The sequence below is a fragment of the Cyclopterus lumpus genome, chromosome 2, assembly GCF_009769545.1.
Source record: "Cyclopterus lumpus isolate fCycLum1 chromosome 2, fCycLum1.pri, whole genome shotgun sequence".
NCBI classification, from domain to species: Eukaryota; Metazoa; Chordata; class Actinopteri; order Perciformes; family Cyclopteridae; genus Cyclopterus; species Cyclopterus lumpus.
In genome coordinates this window covers 3,522,090-3,545,104 of record NC_046967.1, presented here as the reverse complement: position 1 = coordinate 3,545,104, position 23,015 = coordinate 3,522,090, and the positions used below count along the sequence as shown (strand labels likewise).

The 23,015-nt window shown below is 42.4% G+C and overlaps 1 protein-coding gene across 1 annotated transcript; it reads left to right on the top strand.

Moving 5' to 3' along the window:
* Positions 1-472: 472 nt before the first annotated feature.
* gyg2 (glycogenin 2) lies at positions 473-12,611 on the top strand. The gene is made up of 9 exons (XM_034553432.1): positions 473-633; positions 4,912-5,050; positions 5,142-5,316; positions 6,147-6,309; positions 6,573-6,699; positions 7,334-7,493; positions 9,040-9,162; positions 10,749-10,874; positions 11,443-12,611. The coding sequence occupies exons 1-9, from the start codon at positions 627-629 to the stop codon at positions 11,572-11,574; spliced, it is 1,152 nt and encodes a 383-aa protein (XP_034409323.1). The 5' UTR covers positions 473-626; the 3' UTR covers positions 11,575-12,611.
* The last annotated feature ends 10,404 nt before the right edge of the window (positions 12,612-23,015 follow it).

The window sequence follows — 23,015 nt, the reverse complement described above, 5'->3', positions numbered from 1 at the left end:
CTGTTCAGAACTATATTGATCTTATGCACACAGTCGTACTTCACTTTTTACAACCATGAATACACTTCACTACTTTCCTATGATAAACTTAGATATAACTTTAGATATGTATTGCAGGATTAATAGCAGGGGCATAGCAATAGCTCAATTGTTTACTTCACTTGATTACATTACAGTCTGATCATAACTTTCATCTCTTACTGAGCCGAGATGGGTGGAATAAATCCCTTTGGTGGTCGGGGAGGAGAGGACCCGCCTGGCAGGACACCGACTCCTCCTGATAGGATGAAGAAGTCCCGCCCTTTTTTTCTGTTGGTTTGATTTAATGTGTGACAAGGACAGCTCCATGGAATTATTGTTTACTGGAAAGGGAAAGTTTACGCCCCCTCTCGAACAAGGGGGCGTTGAGGTCGAGACTTTTGCTCAACACTTGGCAAAGCTCAGTATCTACTAGTTGAACGACCAGTTGAACAAACAGATGAGCGAACACACACACACACACACACACACACACACACACACACACACACGTGACTTCAGACCTCAGAGGCCTTCTGCAGACAAGTAAAAACATTTTCTGATCTCCTTCCTGGATAAAGTTGCAGGATTTGAAGAAGATTTGAAAAATGTCAGGTAAGTGACGTCATTTAATATAAACGAAAGAAAAGAAAGTTGAAGTTAATTGAGCAATAAAGGTGATTCAGTCTGATAGTGGACAGTCTGTACACAGTTTATGCCAATTTAAAGACAAACTTCGGGAACAGAAGATTGATTGTCAACGGTCCTTTTTTCTCTGAGTTCTTAAATGATGTTGAGTCCCACTGTGGTGACCCAGAGATGGCTGCAGACTAAAGGTCCACTTCACTGGACTACCAGGAACTAACACTTAATATTCCACCTTTTGTATGAAAGTCAAGCAGATTTCATGTTGACACCTCAATGTTTAAACTTATGTGGGCTTTTTGAAAACCTTCTTTTATTTTGGGTTTTTTTATGGGATGGGAGTCAAAATGCCAGACAAGCAGTTCAAACTGAATCACCATTGAATATAAATGTGTCAAATGCATTCGAATTAAATCAATGCTGAAACATTCCAACAGCAACATCATTGACTACACTGTAACAACAATGGACACTTTCCTCCTTTTGACCACACGGAAGTTCTGATCCTAAAAGTCTTGATTTCTGTGACCTTTCCAAAGCCTGAGAGAAGGATGCCAATTCACAGACACAAAGAAAACCTTGTTGCTTCCTGAAAAGAAGATGTTGTTGTTTTCAATTTGTAATAGTGAAAAAATACAAGAATACTGTATTCAATTCAATTCAGTTTATTTTGTATAGCCCAATATCACAAATTACAAATGTGACTGTTCAACATTCTTTATTGGCATGAATTTAACAAGCACATTAAGTAATACGATTATGAAGAAAAATCACTCGTGTTCTGCATAAAGACCACATTCTCTATTGTATTGTATAAATTAATACATTGAATTATAAATAAAAAAAGTCTCATAAGTATTCACAAACAAATGCAAAGCTCCATAAACTGTGAAACACAATGCACAAATAAACAGAGGGATTCAGATTTATAGATGGGATGTCGTATGTGTACAGATTGTAAAGCCCTCTGAGGCTAATTCGTAATTTGTGATATTCGACTATATAAAATAAACTGAATTGAATTTGTAAATCAACACAGAAAGTTGCAAAAATACATTTACTTATTTGTATTGAAGCCATTCCCATTTCCATTACTCAGTAACATTCACAATCCTTATATACATTTGAGAAACATGTATTTCAAAATGGAAATTCATCTGTGAATCAACAGATTTTTGTGGATCCTTGAGACTCGTTTATCTGCGTTACATTAAACCCTCCAGTAGATGGGGGTGTTGTAACATCATGAATGAACAAAAGTATTTATAACTGATAACTTCACTATATCTATAACTGGATTTGTGCAGTAATAAATCATTAATATGATTAATATTACAGTAAATGATTAAACACAGATGTTTTGTTTAATGCATGTTAATAATGATGCATCATGTTTCAGATGTCCAACAGCTGAGTTGTCAGTTCTTCCTCTGCACACACAGTTTTGTGGCCGGTTAGTTGCGGCTCTGAGGTCAAGAGGACGCCGCAGGCTCGAAACCTGTGAACTCAGCAGCTCCGTCCAGAGCGTTCACAGCGTGCCAGATGCACTTTTGACACTTTTGTAACTAGGACAGTGGCACACTGGGTGGGATCAGGTCCAGAGGGAGAGAGAAGAATTTCAATGATTCACAATTCTTCATGTAGCGGACTGAAATGTTGTTGCTGTAACAGTTGAAACTGTGCAGAATAATAACTCAAACGTCACAGTGTTGGATGTGCACAGAAGTTACCAGTCTGACGCTGGTTGTGCAAAAGGTCACTCAGGTTACAGACTGCAGAAGGAACAATGCATGCTGCCTTCAGGTGTCTGGAGAGAGTCTCCCGTGTGGAGGAACAGACTATATCGTCTTTATTCGGCTTATTCTCATACGGCTTGCAGGGTGCATCAGCGCTTAGCTATATAGCCATCCAGTCTGCCTTTTAGGTTCAGGAAGTATCCATGCAGGAAGTACACAGTGGTACGGTTGGTCTAGTGTTTGACTTTTCTTCTTCTGTTTAGTTTAACAGCAGTTGCCATCCATACATGTACAATAGTTAAGTTATTATTTCAAAAAAATGTTATTAAGCCATGCAGGTGTTTTAGTAAAACTATGACTGCCTGTGCAACTGTTTGTGTTTATTTACAAATGATGATTAAGTGAGGGGCACAGATGAGTTGAGTATGAGATATCTCTACAGTATTGTCACAAACAGCAGAAAGGCCTCACACAGACCCATCATGCACACCCAAAGGCCATGCAGCATTGTGGGTTTGGGTGTGCCCCCCACCCCCGGCCCCCCCCCCGACCCTCGGCCTTCAGACTAGAGCCTGCTGATTCGTCTCCTCCTTTTGTCCCATTCGCACAGATCATCAGGACTTCTTTGTTCTTTATTACTCTGCAACAGATGCGTCTTGAGATTTAGCCAAGTGTAAAACTAATAAAATAGTATTTCAAAGAATCATTGAAAAAAGTACACAAAGTACACAACAAAATGACACAGTCACAGTAACATGTTGGCATGTTGCCAATATAGACATTGTTGCTCGTGAACTGACAGATAACATGACACAATGTTTGAGGCAGTCCTGCACTGTATCCCAGTCCACCAGAATGACTGTAATCAGATGGTCTTATTCATTTTGGAGACTTAATAATAATAATAATACATTTGTTTTATAAGGCGCCTTTCAAGGCACTTAAGGTCGCCGTACAACATATTTAAAAATCTGACACAATTTAAAAAGCAGCACAGTTAAAAGCAGAACAGTTTGCAGCAGAGCAACCCAGAGGGGAACACGTCAGGCATAGGCCTGCCTGAAAAGGTGGGTTTTGAGGTGGGTTTTGAATAAAATGATAGAGTCAATGTTTCTGATGTCAGGGGGGAGGGAGTTCCAGAGGCGAGGGGCAGAGCGGCTGAAGGCTCTTGACCCCATGGTGGACAGACGAGCTGGGGGGACAGTCAGGTTGATGGAGGAGGCAGACCTGAGAGACCGGGTGGGGATGTTGATTTGGAGGAGGTGAGACAGATATGGAGGGGCGAGGTTGTGGATGGCCTTGAATGCATGGAGGAGGATCTTAAAGTCAATGCGGTGTTTGATGGGGAGCCAGTGGAGTTGTCGTAGAACAGGGGTGATGTGAGAGATGGAAGGGGTCTTGGTGATGATGCGGGCAGCAGCGTTCTGGACCAGTTGGAGTTTATGGAGGAGTTTGTGGGGGAGACCAAAGAGGAGGGAATTACAATAATCCAAGCGGGAGGTGACAAGAGAGTGGACCAGGATTGCGGCGCTGTTGGGTGTGAGTGAAGGAGCTGTTTGCAGCACTCGTTACTGCAAACCAGTATACGTTGACATTATTGAATACTAAACAGAGCTAATATTAGCCTGCTAATATCTGCCCTGTTCACAGTGAAGAATAAAAGAGGTAAAGTGCTGAAGATAGCTTTGTCCTGGTTCCCTTTTCCTGGATTTTGGATTATTACAGAATATATAGTCTGGGACAAACAAAACGTTTTTCAACAAGATAATATAATCTTCACAAATGAACACCACGTTATGATTTTTGCAGCGTGAATGCGATCAGCAAAAAGCTAAGGGACTCCACCACATCCATATAACGTCATACCACCACCACGAAGATAAAGCTGGGACAGTGTTAGCGGTCTCATTTAGCCACTGGTTTGAAACCATCAGACATTATTTCAGGCTTCTTACCAAAAATCTATTTAAAAAAAACATTGACTGCAGCACTTAATATGGAGTAGGATAAATCTGTTTACAAATAATATGGAATCTTGAAGATTTTAAATTCAATTTCACAAAAGTATCACACAGACCCTTAAATTATGCTGCTCTCATTTAAACAATGTTAAAAAAACATTACGTCAGAAAACTTTGCATAATCATATATTTCTCACTCATTTTTAGTAATACCTCCATTTAAAATATTTTTTACTTTTGTGCCTCTAAAACCATCATTTTGGGACCTTATTGTAACTTTTGATGCCACAATTACTTCCTGTTTACTAAATTGATATCTCTTGATTGGAGTGTGTCATAGACGTTTCCGAGCAAGTGATTTAGACATTCCTGTGTCTTATGGTTTAATAGTTAACTAGTTTAACTAATAGTTAACAAGCCACGACAGAACTTTATATTCTGACAACATAATTAATTTATGATTAGCTGGTACAACCCAATCCAGATCGGAGGTTACATATTTTCAAAGACCCAAACACTTTCCACTCAATCCCATCCTGTCATCTGTGTAGCAGGCGAAGCCTTCGTCACCCTGGCAACGACAGACTCATACTGCAAAGGAGCCGTAGTGGTGGCCCGAAGTTTACGGCGCCACGGGACGACCCGCAGCACCGTCGTCATGGTCACACCAAACATCTCAGAACAGTCGAGGTGCGCGGTGAATCCAAAACCATTTAGTCCTGTTTCATCATCTGTCAACGCCTGCTGTTCACCCCTCACCATCTACATCTCGATACCTCAGGTTTGCCCTGAAGGACGTATTCGATGAGGTCATCCCGGTGGATGTCATGGACAGTGATGACCACGTCCACTTGTCCTGGCTGGGACGCCCAGAACTCGGCATTACCTTCACCAAGCTCCACTGCTGGACTCTGACCCAGTACAGCAAATGTGTCTTCCTGGATGCTGATACACTGGTGAGTCCACTGAACATACACACACACACACACACACGCATGCTGACTATGCTATCCCGCTATGTGGAGCATTCCTATGATTCACAAAGGTTTTTTTGATCGGTGCTAATTAGTCTAGTCTACGTGCCACTTTCAGCCTTTCTATTCTTTTTATTGTGTTTTACACATTTCAAACCACCGCTTTGATCACTCTTCAGAGGAATAATTCATAGAAACAAACACACCGAACTCTGTCTGAAGAAATTCAGACTGTCAAAGCAGATATTGCACAAATCCCTGCAGCATGTAAACATGCCGGCTTATTGACCCTCCTCTACGTCACTATCTATCAGACATACATACTGTGATAGCCTCCTTAAGGGTCACGTTGTAAACATGTTACTGAGACCACTCCCACATGCACATTGGACGATTTCTTTATCGTACTAAATGTAAGGCAATCATATCTGGACTATGATGACCCTCATGATGGGCCCACGACTAAGATCGAGCTATGTAAAAACAAATCAGAGCCTTTAAAACCCGCCTGACAGCAACCAAAGAATGTTTTCTTTCGGCACACACGGTCCCTAAATACCCACTCGGAACCTGTGGACATGTATTATTATGGGGTAGGCGTCGTAGTGGGGCTGCAGCAGAGCTCTCCAGCTACCAGTCCACTCTCTGTACCGAGCATCAAGACAACCAAAGCACAACATCATTACACTCCGATACAAATGTTGGAACATAGTCGGACTCTTGGCAGATGCACCTAAGATGTGATAAAATGTCGCACGCTCACTCCCCCACATCCACCGCTCCTGCTCTCTGATTGGCCCGCTCCCGCTCAGGTTCTGTGTAACGTGGACGAGCTGTTTGAGAGAGACGAGCTGTCGGCTGCTCCTGATCCCGGGTGGCCCGACTGCTTCAACTCTGGCGTGTTTGTCTTCAGGCCGTCCCTCCACACCCACGGCGGCCTCCTGGACCACGCGCTGCAGCACGGCAGCTTTGATGGTAACGATGGTAACGATGGTAACGGTGGTAACGATGCCTGAGCTGAGACCAACAGGCAGAGAACACCGTGTGCTCTGAATGCTGACGTCTCAACAGAATGCATTCATATACAGCATTAAAATATGATGCAAGAGAATGGGTTTGTTCGTCCCAAGATTCAGTTTCAAGGAGTTTCAGAAGGGAGAAACTGGACAGCGAGTGCATGGAAGACACACATCAATATGTACACATGGCAGTTATTAATACACACTTGTTGCTGCCAGGAGGGGACCAGGGCCTGTTGAACTCGTTCTTCAGCAGCTGGCCGGCTGGAGACATCAGCAAACGCCTGCCGTTCGTCTACAACCTAAACGCCAGCTCTTTCTACAGCTACCTGCCTGCTTTCCAACAGTGAGTGTCCTGTTGGACCCACAATGCACCTCAACTCGGTTCACACACTTCTATTGGTGGAGTAGAGTTAACCTCATTTTCAGACACACAAACTTGTCCGTGTTTGCATTAAAACATATTTTGGCTTATTCCAAAGGATGATTTCCCAAAGTTGTGACAACTTTTTTTATTTTTAGCTCTATAATATGCACAGATATAATGTAGTTATATTAAATCAGAATGCTCTGTATTAACTTGTGTTACCTTTGTTATTATACATTTGATTTTTATTTTTATCTGAAAAAACAAAAAAAGTCAATTTCCTCCAAAAAGAAGAAATTCAATGTTTTCATTCCACGTTATTTATTATCACACACACACACACACACACACACACACACAGACACAGGTCTGTGCTGGACTTGAACATGCCACGTTTTCATGATATAGAAAACAAAAGCGCAAAAAATTATGACGCTCTTCTTAAAATAAAAACAGGGTCAGTGGCCTGTGAAGTGTAATGTGTAAAGCTTGCCGGATAGAAAAGTGTGCAGACAAAGCACCTTGTGGCTCCCAGTCTCTTGTGGTGTGACCACTCAACTGTTCCCATTGGTACACTGGAGCACATGCTAGAGTCACAGCTTTGTTCCTGCAGGTTTGGCCACAACGCAAAGATCGTCCATTTCTTAGGAGCAGGGAAACCCTGGAGCCAGAGGGAGGAGAGCCGCTCTCTCACCATGCAGCAGTTTGTGTGTCTGTGGTGGAAGGAATACCTCAGTGACACGACATCATCCACAGCAGGGAAACAACAACAGGTACGGACATCTGTGTGCTCTGAAGTCTCTTTTTATCTTTAAAGTAGGAGTCAGAAAGAAGGCTTATGAAGAGAGTAAAAGCCCTCTGTTCCGTTTCTGCGCTTTGCTCCCTTAATGATGTGGCATGGAGTCAGACAAGGTAACTCAAGCTACAACATTATTAATAAGGATAAGGACTATCTGCTTATGAACGTGATCTTGATATTCCACACTGTGATCTAAAGAGAGTTACGATATTGTAACCCTAGTTGCATGAGCACAGACGGAGCCCTTTACTGGACTCTATGGCGAACACTCTCTACGTGTGGACCCCACAGTGAATAAGGCAGCCCACATTGCTACATGCTACGTGCTCCGTGCTACATTCTACATGCTACGCGCTAAATGCTACATGCTGTCCTTCAGCGAGCGGTTTAGGAGCAGCAGGGCTCTGCCATCGTCTATAAAACTAGGGTTATAATATCGTAACCTTCGTTCTCACTCACACAGTCTCCGCCCTATACTGGACTCTGTGGGTAGGTGGGTGGAGCCTGTTGAATGCACGCCTTACCAAGGAGAGTATTACCCATTAATTCCAGTAGGGGGCTCCATTGGTGCGAGTTAGAACAAAGCAACATTCTTGCACACAGCTACAATTCTGACTGACGATGTGTGACTTATAAACCAGCATCATATAAGATCAGAGTATACGTGGAGTGTTGCAGTGGACAGACAGCACCGTTTGTCATAGTAGGACTGTAGTGAGTAAGCATACACAATACCAGGGTCCTGGGAAAAGCCAACCTGAATGGAATGCAGCCACAATTTATATTATTTGTAGCAATTGTGTTTTTCTTACCATATGTCAAAATTGTGATCTACATAGGAAACTTTGGTCACACATTTTAACACTGTTTGAACATAAGATCTTCTTGGCTTAGTGTGGTGGTATACCATGTTTTTCTCTCACGTGCAGATAAACATAACCAAAGTCAATATTCATTTCTGATTATTTTATTATAAGAAACTTTTTCACTTTCCATTTTTTTTTTTTTTTACGTTTGCCTGTAAATGCAGTTCACATCTTTATTCTGACTAAATTATTCTCAGGGTCCACTAGAAATGAAACGGCATTAATATATTGGAAGTGCATCAAATCTCCATCATTCCATCGGTAATACCTCAGTAATTTCCAGGAACCTTCATAAATATACAGTAGATTAATGAAAGATATGGTATGGAACCTGTAAAATGAAGTGTCGCCAATACTCTCCCCATAATGCACAGTTAAACACCTTCATATGTAATGGCTCTGATCATAGTGTTCAGCAGTCACTCAATGTTGCTGTGCAGGAAGTCAGCCGTGCGTCTTGTCTGTCGGATGCTCGGCAGGTTTTTGCTCCGAACACTCGAGCAGAACATTTCACTGATGACTTCCCCCTCTTAAGTTGAAGCTTTGTTAATCAGTCACAGAAGCTGCTGCAGACTTTGGCTGGAACATAAACATGCAGACGCGACACGGCCGTCCAGCCCGTTCCAACGCTCAACATCCTCCCTTGCTTTGCAGATCCAAGAACGAGAAGAACAAGCCAAGATGCCATTTAGAGAAAACTCAAACAGTTCCAATTCCCTGGCAGTGCACTCCCCGCCCCCTTCTGAGAGCCTTCGTCCACTGTCTGAACCAGTGACAGTAAGATGAGACCTTATTTTGTGTTACTGTTGGATATGATGTTGTTATGGCGATGGTATCTTTACATGCAAGTGTTTTGTTTGCATAAACATATTCCTGCACACGCACAATAGAGGAGATCATTTCACATTTTAAAGCACCGTGCTACACATTTCTATACAAGTCAATAAAACACACACCGTGGAGAAGGCTGAGCCAGCTGACAGGGCCAACCCACTGCTACCAGTGTTTACCTGCACTGACACAATATTTGTGCAATAACACCGGGTCAAATCAGAAGGACACACACAGAATTAGCTGCAGCTCTACAGTTCACTGCTTTGGTTTTATGGCTCACAAACGCTTTTATAAACCTGGCTTACAGCAACAGCATCTGTTTTCAGTGAAAAAGCTCTGATACACCCACTGTGCACTGCCTGCTCAGCAGCACACAGCTGGGGAACATAGTGGATCATTTAGCAACTAAGGAGACAGATATGTCCCTCAGGAGCTGGTGGAGACCAAAGAGAGAGAATAGACTCACAACCATGGTTCCACATTAATGTTAATATTGCTATATGTCTGCTGGTTGTGTAGATAGTTAACTGTTTGCTCACACATTTGACATTGTTCTTTTTGCGCTGCTTTGGACCGGTTCTCAGGTCGACGTAGGTGTGTCCAGACTTTTTGACTGGTCTCAGACTCCGGTAACGATCCGCTATCTGATATTCAAAGCATTAATATATCATCAGACAACTATTTGCTGTGCAACAATATCGGGGAGTGATGTCTGAGCAGAGAAGTGTCTCTCTCTCTCTGCGCTCGCTCTTATCCTTGCTTCTCTGTGTTTATATTTTTTTTAAAACTATAAAGATATTGAACATTTAACTTGACAGTTAGGACATATTGGAAAGTATTGTTTTCAATCAAATCCACACCCACAATGTATGACATATGGCACAATACTGAACTTTTATGACAATAAGGATATCAGTTTCATGTCTGTGCATCCAGAAGAGAGATGGGTCTGCGATATGTTAGCCTAGCTTAGCACAACGACTGGAAGCAGAGGGACACTGCTAGCTCCATCAAAAGAAAAATGAAATCTTCAAAGAACTTTACACACAGAGTTCATTAAAAGTCACACAAAGCCAAGTGAGTCGTCATTAGAAATGCTGATCAATTCCTTAATTAGCGAAATAGATGACCTTATAGCCGCTTGTGTTTATAATACGTCATGTTGATTATTACGGTGGCTTATTAGGCAGCTTGAGTGCCTCTTGTTAGTTTCTGTTAATGCATGAGCATTTCTGCTTGGCTGCATTTGACTCCAGCAGAAAGACACAGCGTATTATCTGCCACAGGCCTTTGAGCTCCTCATTGCATTGCTGTCATTTGTTTAATTCCTTTCAGCGTGATGCATTGTGCTTAAAGGAGCTTGTAAGATTAGCCTGAACAGACACACGGCCTCCAGTGGGACAGCAGCCCTGAACATGCATCAGTGCTATCAAGCGCTGAACCTCACTCTGCTGCTGTGTGAGCTCACACTTTGAGCTGCTCACACGGCAGTGCACTGATGGGTGACACAACTGTGTCTGTGTGTGTAGTGTTCCCACACGGATAACACACCACTGGAGGAGGCAGGAACGTGTGAGAGGATGGAGATCCAGGACCAGAGGGGAGCAGAGGTGGTGCAGGGCAGCGCTGGCGCCTCACACACCGACACAGATCCTGTACGTAGACCTTTATTTTCAACCGCTTTCCCCTAGTGGTCAAAATACAAGAGCCTTACTTTTAGTATCATAATATCTCCATAATTACAATTGCTCACAACGTTTAAAATGTACTGATTTTAAACGTCGTTTCATGAATATATTTAAATGTTTTGCATCAATCAATCAAGTCTGCAGTTATAAGTGTAATTGTTTATAATGTAATCCAAAAGCTGCTATTGTTAATTAGTTTTACGTCTTATAAGTTAGGCATATAAGTCAATTATTGACAATAAAACATAAACATTTATTAAAAAGTCTATCGTTCTTCCCAGCTAGAAGTGTCTGTTTTCTGAGTCGAGGGATGATTTTGAATGTAATTTAAGACACAGGTGAGATGAAAGTGTTCATAAGACGAGCATGAAAGACTAACGTCATTCTCCCCTTCTGATTCGATATGCTCGACTGCATTCTGTTTGTGCACGGAGATGAAAGCGGAGGCTAACAGTCCGCCTGAACAGACTCTGCTGCTCCTTGTGATGAACTGCCTTTGAAGACCGACTTGTTATTCTGCTTCTTCCCATGGCAGAGGGCTGCAGAGGCCGAGGCAGACGAAGAGCGGCTGCAGCATCGCCGGCTGTGGGAGGCCGGGCGGGCTGACTACCTGGGCAGAGACACCTTCCAAAACATCCAGAAGATGCTGGACCGCTTCCTGGATTAACTCAGGGGAACGACTCGGCCACCCAAACACCCCTGTGTCCTTGAGGTCCTTTTACGTTCCCTCTGAGGTGGAGCTCAGTCTGACCCCAGTGGTGATCGCCAGAATGATTTCAGGATCGGATTTACATGACTTTTACGGGCAAACAAACATATTGTCGTCCCGATGTGTAGGACAGCTCGTGGTAGTATCAAGGCTGGCTGAGAGTGATGCAATGCCAGCCATCTTCACTCAGACTATTGTATTTGTCTACAAACCCTGAATATCCATACAATTAAATCATTTGAAAGACGATCAGGCCTCAACTGCAGGTTCTAAAAATCCAGCATTCATAGCTATACCTATGAAAAATAATGCCTAATAAACACTTGAATTGATTGAGTTGGGCTCTAAAACAAAACCATACAGATGAACATTTCTGTGGCTCATTGATGTGTAGTTCATGGTTGGAGGGTATTTTAACTGCACACTATGAGCCTCATTTATATGAAACAAACATATTTAAAAAAGGTAAATGATTGTCGTGTCTTTACTTTGACTCCATTGTCAGAATGTCTTCTACTTTTGTTGTTTACACTCTGATAAATTCTCATAAAAGCAAAGTGATGCAAAGTCAGGATTTAGATCATCTGTTGCATCAGAGGAGAGTTCAGGGCCAGGCAGGCGGGGAAATGAGGAGCATTTCATATGAAGTGAAGACCTTGAGAAGGAAGCCAACATGGAGAATACATTTGAAATATAATGTAGAAAATAAGGACAAAATGTTGAGAATAAAAGTTAAACTTTTGGGAAAGAATCAAACTAATAGCTTTGTCACATTTACTGAAATGTCCACTTAATTCTCAACATTTCAACTTTATTATTGAAATGCTTTCATTGTGTTCCCCTTATGCTTGGCCATCAAACTCCTCCGTACAAACAAAGAATCATTTCTGTAGTGAAGCTTTCATGTAATTGCACATAGAAACTGGGCTGAACACAAGCAATATGCATAACAATGTGTCATGCATTAAAACCAACGTGATATCTCTTTACCTCTTACATTGGACATACGTTTCAAGCACTGAATGCTTCTTTTTCTTCCTACATAACTTCATATTTTAACTAGAATATATGTGGTCCAATGCTTGTGCTATGCAGTGATACATATGTGATTATGACATTCATATGGAAGAAGAAGCTTTTGAAACATTCAGTAACACTTTATATTTTATTTAAGTCCCAGGTGTCCTAAACATTTCCTGGAAAGAAGGAACAATGGGGGAAGTGGAGACAGTGCTCAATTTGTCTGCTTCCAATCACTAAAGTCAACAGTTCTTCCTCGGACTTGTGAAAATGTGCTTTTAAAACCCAACACAACTAATTCAAACAAATGTCTCAGAATATCTTTCCATTATACAGATTTTCCATAGAATTTTTCTTTTTTGTTGTGGAACTAAATACTCATTTCCGCATGCCGTTTGAGTTCACGCAGGGAAACAGAAAGCACCAGTAAACACATGAACACTGACTGGTTTCTGCTTGAGACCGTGTCCGCTCTTCCACCAGGGGGCACTGTGGCCCTTCTACCAGAACCCTGATAGAAGCACATCAGAGAAGCAGGAACCCAGATGAATAGATGTTTGACTGCTGTGTGATCCTTATCCACTGGGCACGTGGTGCATGTCATTTTCATAGGCATCCCTCTCATAATGTCGTGGCACAGTGAAGGAAGATAGTGTGCTGAATACAGAACAAATGGCAGGAGAGGAGCTCGAGCCGGTACCGTCGGTGAAATGGCCTTATGATGATTGCTTTGAAAGGCAACCTGGCACATCGCTGCTCTGGGTGAGTGGCTCCCGCTTGACTCCGATTCATCGAGATTAAAGTGCGGGCACCGATCTGGGGATAGGTTGCTGGTTTCTCTTGACCGCCTTGCTCATTAAGCCTAGAAAAGGCAAACGGAATCAGAAGGAGCATCCGTCCCTGCTGACGCTTCTTCTCATAGCGCTGTTGGAGAAGCATTCAAACCAGGTTCATTAATATAGCAGCAACGTTAGCGCTGTTTGCACAGTAGGCTGCCAGCTCAGCTGTTGCCATGTGGAGAGCCTTTAAGAGGCAGCATAAATGCTCCCAGTCTCATATCTAGCACCTTAAACTAACAACAGATGAACAGCCTTGCCTTTATTTAGAAGATCTGCATGTTTTATCAACAGCTGGGTGGACTGTTGAGCTCTCCTCTCAGATGAACGTGTATAAATCTATGAAATCCGCTCCTGTAACAATGAGCTGGGTTTGGAGACTTAGCATAAATATGACCCGTCAGCTGGGAGAAGTCCTTCATGTCAGCCTCCTGGTGGCAATTACAAGACGGGATTGACAAAGTGTGTCAACACATGTGGCAAACACTGATATTGATTAATAACCTATGTGGCACTCAAATATAATAAAAAGGAATACTGTTTAAAGCAGTTAGAAATGTCACAGCAAAGTCTGCTGCAGTCTGTTAAACAAATAAATAGAGAAAAATAGATTGTAAGTTACTTCCTGGCCGACATGTCCACAATAATTCCCAAATTCAACTCAACCACAGGACAACTATTGAACATCAAGGGCTAGAATAGTCAAATAAAAACATAAAGCAGTGTATGAGAGTTCAAAATTTGCGGTCCTGCTGGGTCCAGACCTTTGTTAAAATACTGAGGGTCACTGCAGCCAACTGGTTAAAATCGAAGCAGCAGAGGCTGACGGATCTTAACTAAAGTTCAGCTCAAAATATTTCCCGTGATTCAACACAACAGCCTTTCGGTCGTTGTTCGTGGTAAACATCCTCTTCCTTCAAAGTTTACTTCCCAGCATTATAACCTTCTGTAATATATCTATAGTCTTCAAGTTAAAGCTCAGATGGCCCTTATGACATCACTATATGTAACATCCCGTTAGTTCCATGTGTGTCTTCTGAGTGTCTCCTGATTGGTCATTCCCTTCACCTGCCCGTGGTTTTTCCCTCTTCAACCCCACATTTTCAATTCAATTCAGTTTATTTTGTATAGCTCAATATCACAAATTACAAATTTGCACATCTATACTCCCCTGCGTTCTCTCTTCTGGGGCCAGATTGTCTTTGTTTCTAATGTGTTCATCGCCATCCAGCGGTATTTTGCTGTGTCAGCTTTATGTTTTTTTGGACTCTGCATTACTCTCTGTTTTTGATCCCTGCCTGACCCCAGTGTATGACCTTTTGCCTAGTAAAGAACTCACCTCATCTCCTGTGTCGTCACCACCCCCAGAAACGTGACACTATGACATCGTTTTTTTCCCATCCAGTCACAGAAGATATTGTACAATATTCACATAAACACACATGTGCTGTGTATAGTCACTAATCAGCTGTTATATTGATGTTATTCTAGTTGAAACATTGTAAAGTGTATTGTTGTCTAAAACAATATACAATAAAAAAATAAGCAGCTATTAGAAAAGAGAATTTCTATAAGCTAAAAGCTTGAAAGACCGTTCAGTCCATTCAGACCTTTGACTGGACACAATCAAGCTTCGTGGCAGAGATTTCTAACTTTTCAACAGCAGCGTACATATTCCTCATGACTCGTAAACTAATTTTGACGTGTAGAATTGGTGAAATGACCCTTTAACAAACCCCTTTTAATTCTCCATCAGCATTTGGTCCCTGAGGGAGAATCTTCCACTACTTCTTAAACTCAACACCAGTGACCCTTTGATTTTCAGTCCTGCAACACGTATGATGTACAGTGCTACGAATTTCCGAGGGCCGAGAAGCAGCGAAGGAGGGCATGCTAAATGATTTTTAATTGCACCGGGAGTCAACAAGCAATGCAAATTATATTGTAAAGCCCTGAGCCATTGCCTGCTGTTAGCTGCCTTCCACTGCAGAGTAACTATCTTCTTAGACGAATATCTTTCCATACGGCAAGTGCAGTTTGAAACCAGGATTCTGCTTTCTGATAAGCTGATGGAAGAAATACAAACGTACTTTGTGAAGCTGACAGTTGATATCTAGGAAAGCTAATTAGCCGGCATGCTAACGGACATTCTAACATAATGAATGTTGAACAAGACTGCAGCCTGAAACGTCTTCAGACATGCTGAAGGGCTCCGGGAGACTGTACTTGGTTTGACCGACTGGCTAACATGCTGGTGTTCAGCAGCGAGGATGTTTACCATGTCATTGTAGCGAGTTAGCATGCTAATACTTACTAATTAGCTCTCAGCCCAAAGTACAACTGAGGCTGAAGAGGTGTCATTAGTTTTGCCAGCCCAGTTGAATGGGAGAGGGAATTGGAAGGAGAGGTGGATGAGTCAAACAAACACAGGAGGGGCATTGAGGAGACTGGTGGTCATGTCCCGTAAACAAACACAGGAGGGGCATTGAGGAGACTGGTGGTCATGTCTCGTAAACAAACACAGGAGGGGCATTGAGGAGACTGGTGGTCATGTCTCGTAAACAAACACAGGAGGGGCATTGAGGAGACTGGTGGTCATGTCTCGTAAACAAACACAGGAGGGGCATTGAGGAGACTGGTGGTCATGTCTCGTAAACAAACACAGGAGGGGCATTGAGGAGACTGGTGGTCATGTCTCGTAAACAAACACAGGAGGGGCATTGAGGAGACCGGTGGTCATGTCCCGTAAACAAACACAGGAGGGGCATTGAGGAGACCGGTGGTCATGTCCCGTAAACAAACACAGGAGGGGCATTGAGGAGACCGGTGGTCATGTCCCGTAAACAAACACAGGAGGGGCATTGAGGAGACCGGTGGTCATGTCCCGTAAACAAACAGTCAGACTTTAGGAGTCATGGCTTATTACATAACACAACGCAGAGTGGTTCAGGGTGCTTCTTTTTTTTCTAACTTTTTCCTGCCTAAACCTAACAAATCCTTTCACAACATTAACTACGTGGTATTGTGAGTTTCTGCAAGCGCGATATGAGGCTGATGTGAAACGTGTCTTTTTTTTTCAGGAATGTCGACATTTAACGTATCCGTGGTTTGCAGAAACAATCCCAACGACGGGGTTGGTTTTGCAGATATTTGATAAACCGGAGTTGGACACAATAAAAATGTTGACCTGATGATGGCGCTAGATGAAGTTATTGCATTACACCCTTGTCTGACACAAAGTCAGTAGGCAAATTCTTCCTCTGGGGACCATGAATGTCTGTTCATAATTTACAATAGTTGTTAAGATATTTCAACTTCAAAATCTGCTGTTTGTTTGATACAGAACTCAGTGAGAGCCTTCAGCCTCACTTACATAACCAGTACTGACTCCACACTGATTTTTTTTCACAGTGTGGGACTGACAGCCATAAGTGTTTCCAAGAAAGGCCATCTTTGTGGGGCACATCAACGTAAATCTCAAGGAGGATGAAAGTGAAAGCCATGCTTAGTGAGAGGAGAAGGAGCCTCGAGCACCGTTTGGTCTACATTGGTCGAAGCACCTGGGTTCTGTTCCCCATCTCACCGCTTCCTGTGTTTATTCTTCATTTTCAACCACAGTGTTTTCCCCTCTCCCACCTCGTTTAGTGTGTTTAGATGAACAAATAGTCCTGATAATGTCCCCATCTGGAACTCCTCAGTTGCTTGATGAGTACACAGCTTCCTGCTTGTGACTCGCTGATGATTGTGAATGAGTCTGTGTGTGTGACAGAGGGCGAAGGGAACGAAAGGAGATCATGTATGTGTGTGTGCAGGTGTAGGCTAGACATCCATGTGATGTCAGCCCCAGCTGTTGTTAAAGCCATGCTGCATCTGCCTTCACATACACAGAGTGGACGAGAGCGAGACGTGAGCTGTCAGATCATCCTAAGCACCTCCATATGTTTTGGGGTTAACAGCTTTGAGCCGCCTCCTCCGCTTATCTATTGTGGGAGCGGTCGCATGACTGTTTTGATCCATGCTCAAAGTCGCTCAACTAATTTGATCAGCGGATCAATCGGCGGCTTCAAATCCTAATGAACCACAATTTCTGCAATCAGGCTAATTGGAGATTGTAAGAGTAATGACAGTCAGCTGTGGAGGGGTTTCTGGTCTGTGCTCATTTCCAGGCCCCTGCTGGGGAGGAGCAGCTGGGTGGAGTTTGTCCTTGCAGCGGCAGGCTGCTGGTTGAAACTGGGCCACAAACCAAACAAGTTCCCCACAATTAGACCAGTAAGCACTCTATTTAATGGACAGATGCATCAACTGGAACATTGAAGGTCCGTTTCAAACCTCATGACTTGCTTAGATACATTTTTCAGAGCGCTCGTAAAAGAGGATTTCACAGTTGTTGATTCTGCTGCTGGGCTTCAGAACTTGTAAATTACAAACCAATTTTGTGAATCTTTTCTAACCCAACCCAAGCAGAATAAATTAAACAATATTCAGCCGCAGGTTGACCTACAGACATGTTCTCATCTGCTGTAGACTTACACACTAATACCCAGAGTGGGAAGTGATCCAAAGGTCCAATGTTTGCTGCACAGCTGCTGGAACCTCAGAGAACATTTGGGAAACTATTTGTTAAACAGTTGAAACAAAACAGTAGAGTCTGTTGACATTAACATTCGGGAAACAAACTATGTGAGCTTGGCATTCTAAGGCTCTAATAAACATTATCTCGATGGGATTTGCAGTGGATGGGTTCAAGAAAGATGTATCTTTCGCCCAGGAGAGCGGGACGCGTAGTTAGTGGCAGAGTCCGTCATTCCCGCACTATATTCAGATTGCCTCACACACATGGAAGTAAGTCGTAGGTCGTAGTCACACTAAAGGGGGGGGATGCTGTATTTGGTGGTGTTAAAATACTTCTAGAGTGTTGAGTGTTAGTAGATTAAACTTTTAGCAGTCTGGTAGATTTACAGAGCCGACCACAAATTACCATCAAGGCCGTTGGCCATCAATGCTGTCACCTCTTTACAATTTAGCTGCTTATTTACTGACTGATGAACATGTGATTTACACAAGCATTCTTGAAGACAGCTCAGCCCTTTTGTCAAAAACAAGCAATAAATCACACATACTTAAAGCACTAAATCTGAGACACAGCAGCCAGTGAGGAAGAAAGGTGTTAGCTCAGTGCTGTTTCTTCACCAAGGAATCCACACCGTGTTCTCGTACACTGAAGAAAGAAGCCAATCCCTTCTGATGGAGCAGTCCTTTCAACTTTTCTTCAAGTTCAGTGTCTCTGTTGCTCAGACATGAAGTGCTTTGATGTGCAGATGTATTGATGGTGTTGCTGTAGGACACATATTCTCCACAGCCAGAGCTCCCGCGTTCTGTCTTTTGATTCGTCAATCAGCTACAGCACCATGTGAAAAGCCAGTCATTCACAGATCATAGTAGGTTCCCTCACTGAAGCTTCTAGTCATTTTGTTTCTTCTCAGCATAATATATGCCTTGATTAGCACTAATCTTTTGAATAGGGACTTCTTGTTCAATTGCCTGTGATGTCTATTTCCTTAATAGACCATCTAAAGTCCGAGCAGATAAGCACAGGAAGGTAACTGTGCATGAGCAGCCTCAACATCCGTAAGCGTGGTATTAGTCAATGGTGATGACCGTCTCCTTCAATAATGAGCGCAGACTACAGACACGTAAAGGAAAACAGGTGGGTACAAGATGTGAGCTTTTCCAAACTCTATTCAAGCAGGTTCTGGGTCGCAAACAGACAGCTTTATAACACAGAGACATCCCAGTGCAGCGCTGTGAGCTATCTGGTTTAGCTGGAGGAAAACATGCATCACTGCAGCCTAATCAGTTCCCCGAGTGGAAAATGTTGATTTCATCAACAAGAAGAAAACTAAAGAGGGGTTGTGTGGGAGTTAGTGGAGGCACACAAATACCAGTCCACTCAGTCGCTCGGTTCCACTATAACCAGTCCTCTGAGCCTCTCGGTTCCACTATAACCAGTCCACTCAGTCTCTCGGTTCCACTATAACCAGTCCACTCAGTCTCGGTTCCACTATAACCAGTCCTCTCAGCCTCTCTGTCCCACTATAACCAGTCCACTCAGTCTCTCGGTTCCACTATAACCAGTCCTCTCAGCCTCTCTGTCCCACTATAACCAGTCCACTCAGTCTCTCGGTTCCACTATAACCAGTCCTCCCAGGCTCTCTGTCCCATTATATCCAGTCCTCTCAGTCTGTATGTCCCACCATAACCAGTCCTCTCAGCCTCTCTGTCCCACTATAACCAGTCCTCTCAGTCTGTATGTAGGTGTGTACATCTTTACTTACTGTGCAACGATGTTGTGTGGTCGGATGTTTTAGGATACACTGAGCACCTATATCATCTTCTCTCTCTACTTATGGATGAATTTACATCTCTCCATTGCACCTTACTAACTCTGCTTCCTCCCCGGAGTCTTTGTGACTTCATGTCTCAGAGGGTCCATTGGACCTGGCCATGTCTGATGCCGCTTGCCTGGTGCCTTGGCCCTGCTGAAGCGCCCTTCCCTCCCTCCTCTCTACCTCCTTCTGTTTCATGGATTATGGAGGTCCATTGTCATATTCTTTGAATGTGTTTATGTAACTCTGTAATGCTGTTCATTCTGTACACATGACATCTATTGCTTCTGTCCATCCGAGGAGAGGGATCCTCCTCTGTTGCTCTCCTGAAGGTTTCTTCCCTTTTTTCCCTGTGAAAGGTTATTTTTGGGGAGTTTTTCCTGATTCGATGTGAGGTCCTGGGACAGGGATGTCCTATGTGTACAGATTGTAAAGCCCTCTGAGACAAATTTGTAATTTGTGATATTGGGCTATACAAAATAAACTGAATTGAATTGTGTATTCAGGGTCTGACCGGATTGACGGAGACTCAGGAAGTAAACAGAGACATGAAGAGAAGACACATGTTGTATGTTAGCTCATCCCTTGTTCTGCCCAGTTACCTAATACATGACATACACCTGAACAATGTCTCATACCAGCCAGACTGGTTTGTGACAACCTTCATATTTTAAGGTTGAGTAGAGTGAGACTCAGTCATGTCGAGTGAATATTTCGCTGTAGAGTAATAAAGTAATTTTGCAACATGTTAGCTATAGATTAAGGTTAGGCCTACTTTGTGCTGTGGTGTTTCAAGATGCATGCACCATAATCTATGGTACACTTTGGAAATGGCTAGCTAGTTATAGGTAACAATGAGCTTGTCATCTAACCAGGGGGTACTATGTCCAGCCAACATTCTAAACTCAATTAATATAAGTTAAAGTGAATTTTGGATACACTGTGCTAACCAAGCTAGCACTAGCGTTAGTTGGTAACTTAGCATTTGTTATGCTAACAATACCTGGCCCTGCCAGGCCTTGCTCTTCCCCATCTCCCCCTTTCTTCCAAATATGGTCACCAGCATGCACTAGTTATGGGTTTGTTTGATTTGGATCACTTACCTAGCATGCTTGATGGATAGTGTAATACATCAGTGATTCATTAAGGTGGGCACACCGTCTTTTCCTGAGAGCCTTATCTCTGGAGTTCTGTGGAGTTTTTCCTGATCCGATGTGAGGTCCTGGGACAGGGATGTCGTATGTGTACAGATTGTAAAGCCCTCTGAGGCAAATTTGTAATTTATATATTGAAACCCTGTCCTTCTGCAGCCTCCCGATTTATCTCCTTTCTTTTGTTCCATTCTCACATTTTATAAGGACTTTTTCCTGTAACCTGTTTTTGTAGCCAATGCAGCAACTATATTAAATACATATTAAAGATTACTCAAAGTACACAAAAGAAAACGTTGCAGTAAAAAAGAGTAAATTTGGTACTTCCACACTCTACATTTCTTTCAGGCCGAATCTGCTGAACTAATGGGGGATTTCCTCATGGCTCCAGATGTTTCTTCTTTCTGGGAGATGAGACTGCAACTGTATTCCCTGAGCGATTATTGCAAGTTTCTAGTCTTCCAGAATAATGGTGACCTACTTCCTTCATCCAACATGCCAAATTGAATATTCTCTCAGATTTTTATCTGTGCTCTGCTTTCTAAGGACAGCTGAAAAAAAACTACATTCAACTTTGGAATAATTTCATAATGAAAAAGTACATAGTCACACACGTCTGTATGTTTCCTAAAACCTTTGTGGTAAACGCTCCCATTTCAAAGTTAATGAAAAAATGATTCTCAGTTATGGATGTAATATATACAGTGGAAAACATTCTTGAGCCAACATTTTCCAATCTTTTGCTTTCCCTGCCTCAGCAATAGAACTTTTATTTTTTTTAACGCTTCGTAGAAACAGGTGGAAATGTTTTATTAAAATATGTGAAAACCGCTATGCACCACAGTCTGTCAAAGACAAATAATTTACAATTGAGGACATAGAACATTGATCAGCATTTTTTTAAGAAGCAGATAACAAAATGGTTCACTGCGGAGAGCAGAAAATCATCAGTTATTGAAATATGTGCAGTTATGGAAACACAGCAAGTACTTAACATGGACATTTATGGGAAGCACATGATACCAACTGATGTCTTTGCGTGTAAGAAATACAAATCATCTGCCTTAGTAATATTGCTAGCAACCTGATGCTTTCTTCCATTTTTTCCCTGTGAAAGGTTATTTTTGGGGAGTTTTTCCTGATCCGATTTGAGGTCAAAGGTCAGGGATGTCGTATGTGTACAGATTGTAAAGCCCTCTGAGGCAAATTTATGATATTGGGCTATACAAAATAAACTGAATTGAATTGATGCATATTTTTTATCAATTCTGTACTTAAGTTAAACAATATTTCCTAGTTAGAATGAGTCGTATAAGTTATGCGATTCTTCTGTCAATCTCAGAAGCAACTGTACGATGTCATCAAAGAAAAGCTACATGTACAGCTGAGAAGGCTCCTGAGAGTCTTTGTTCACTGGTCAGACAGGATCAATGGATCAACTGCTTTGAAACACAGAGTGGAGCTTATGGAGGCGGAGTCTGATGCCATTATGCAGTCTGTCACTTGAGTCCAAAATGACTCATTTGTTCCATATGATGTAGTGTTTTCCCATTTAGTAACTGTTTGCATAATAAGCGTTAGCTATGTGTAACCTATGTATATTTCATAGAGTAGTCGTAGGACTACTGTGGACAGAAGAGCAGTAATATAGAGACATTTTTGTTCACTCTTCGTCCCATCTCCCTGAGTGATTTGAAATATATAGAATAAAATATTTAAATTAATTTGGTTTTTATTATGGTGTTTGGCCTGGGTAGAACCAATCGGTTAACTACGATTATTCATCTGTGCCATCACCTTATAGGATGAGGTGCCAATATTTTAAAGTTTTTAATTATTACTAGTAAAATGTAAATCATTCAGTAATGGGTAATAGACTGTACAGGGACTATACAAGCAATTTGCCTGAAGCTGAAGTGCAAAACACTGGTATCCAAAAGAAAAGAACAACAGCAGCAACTGTCCATGAGCAATACCTGTGAAACATTCTGCAAAGCACAAACACG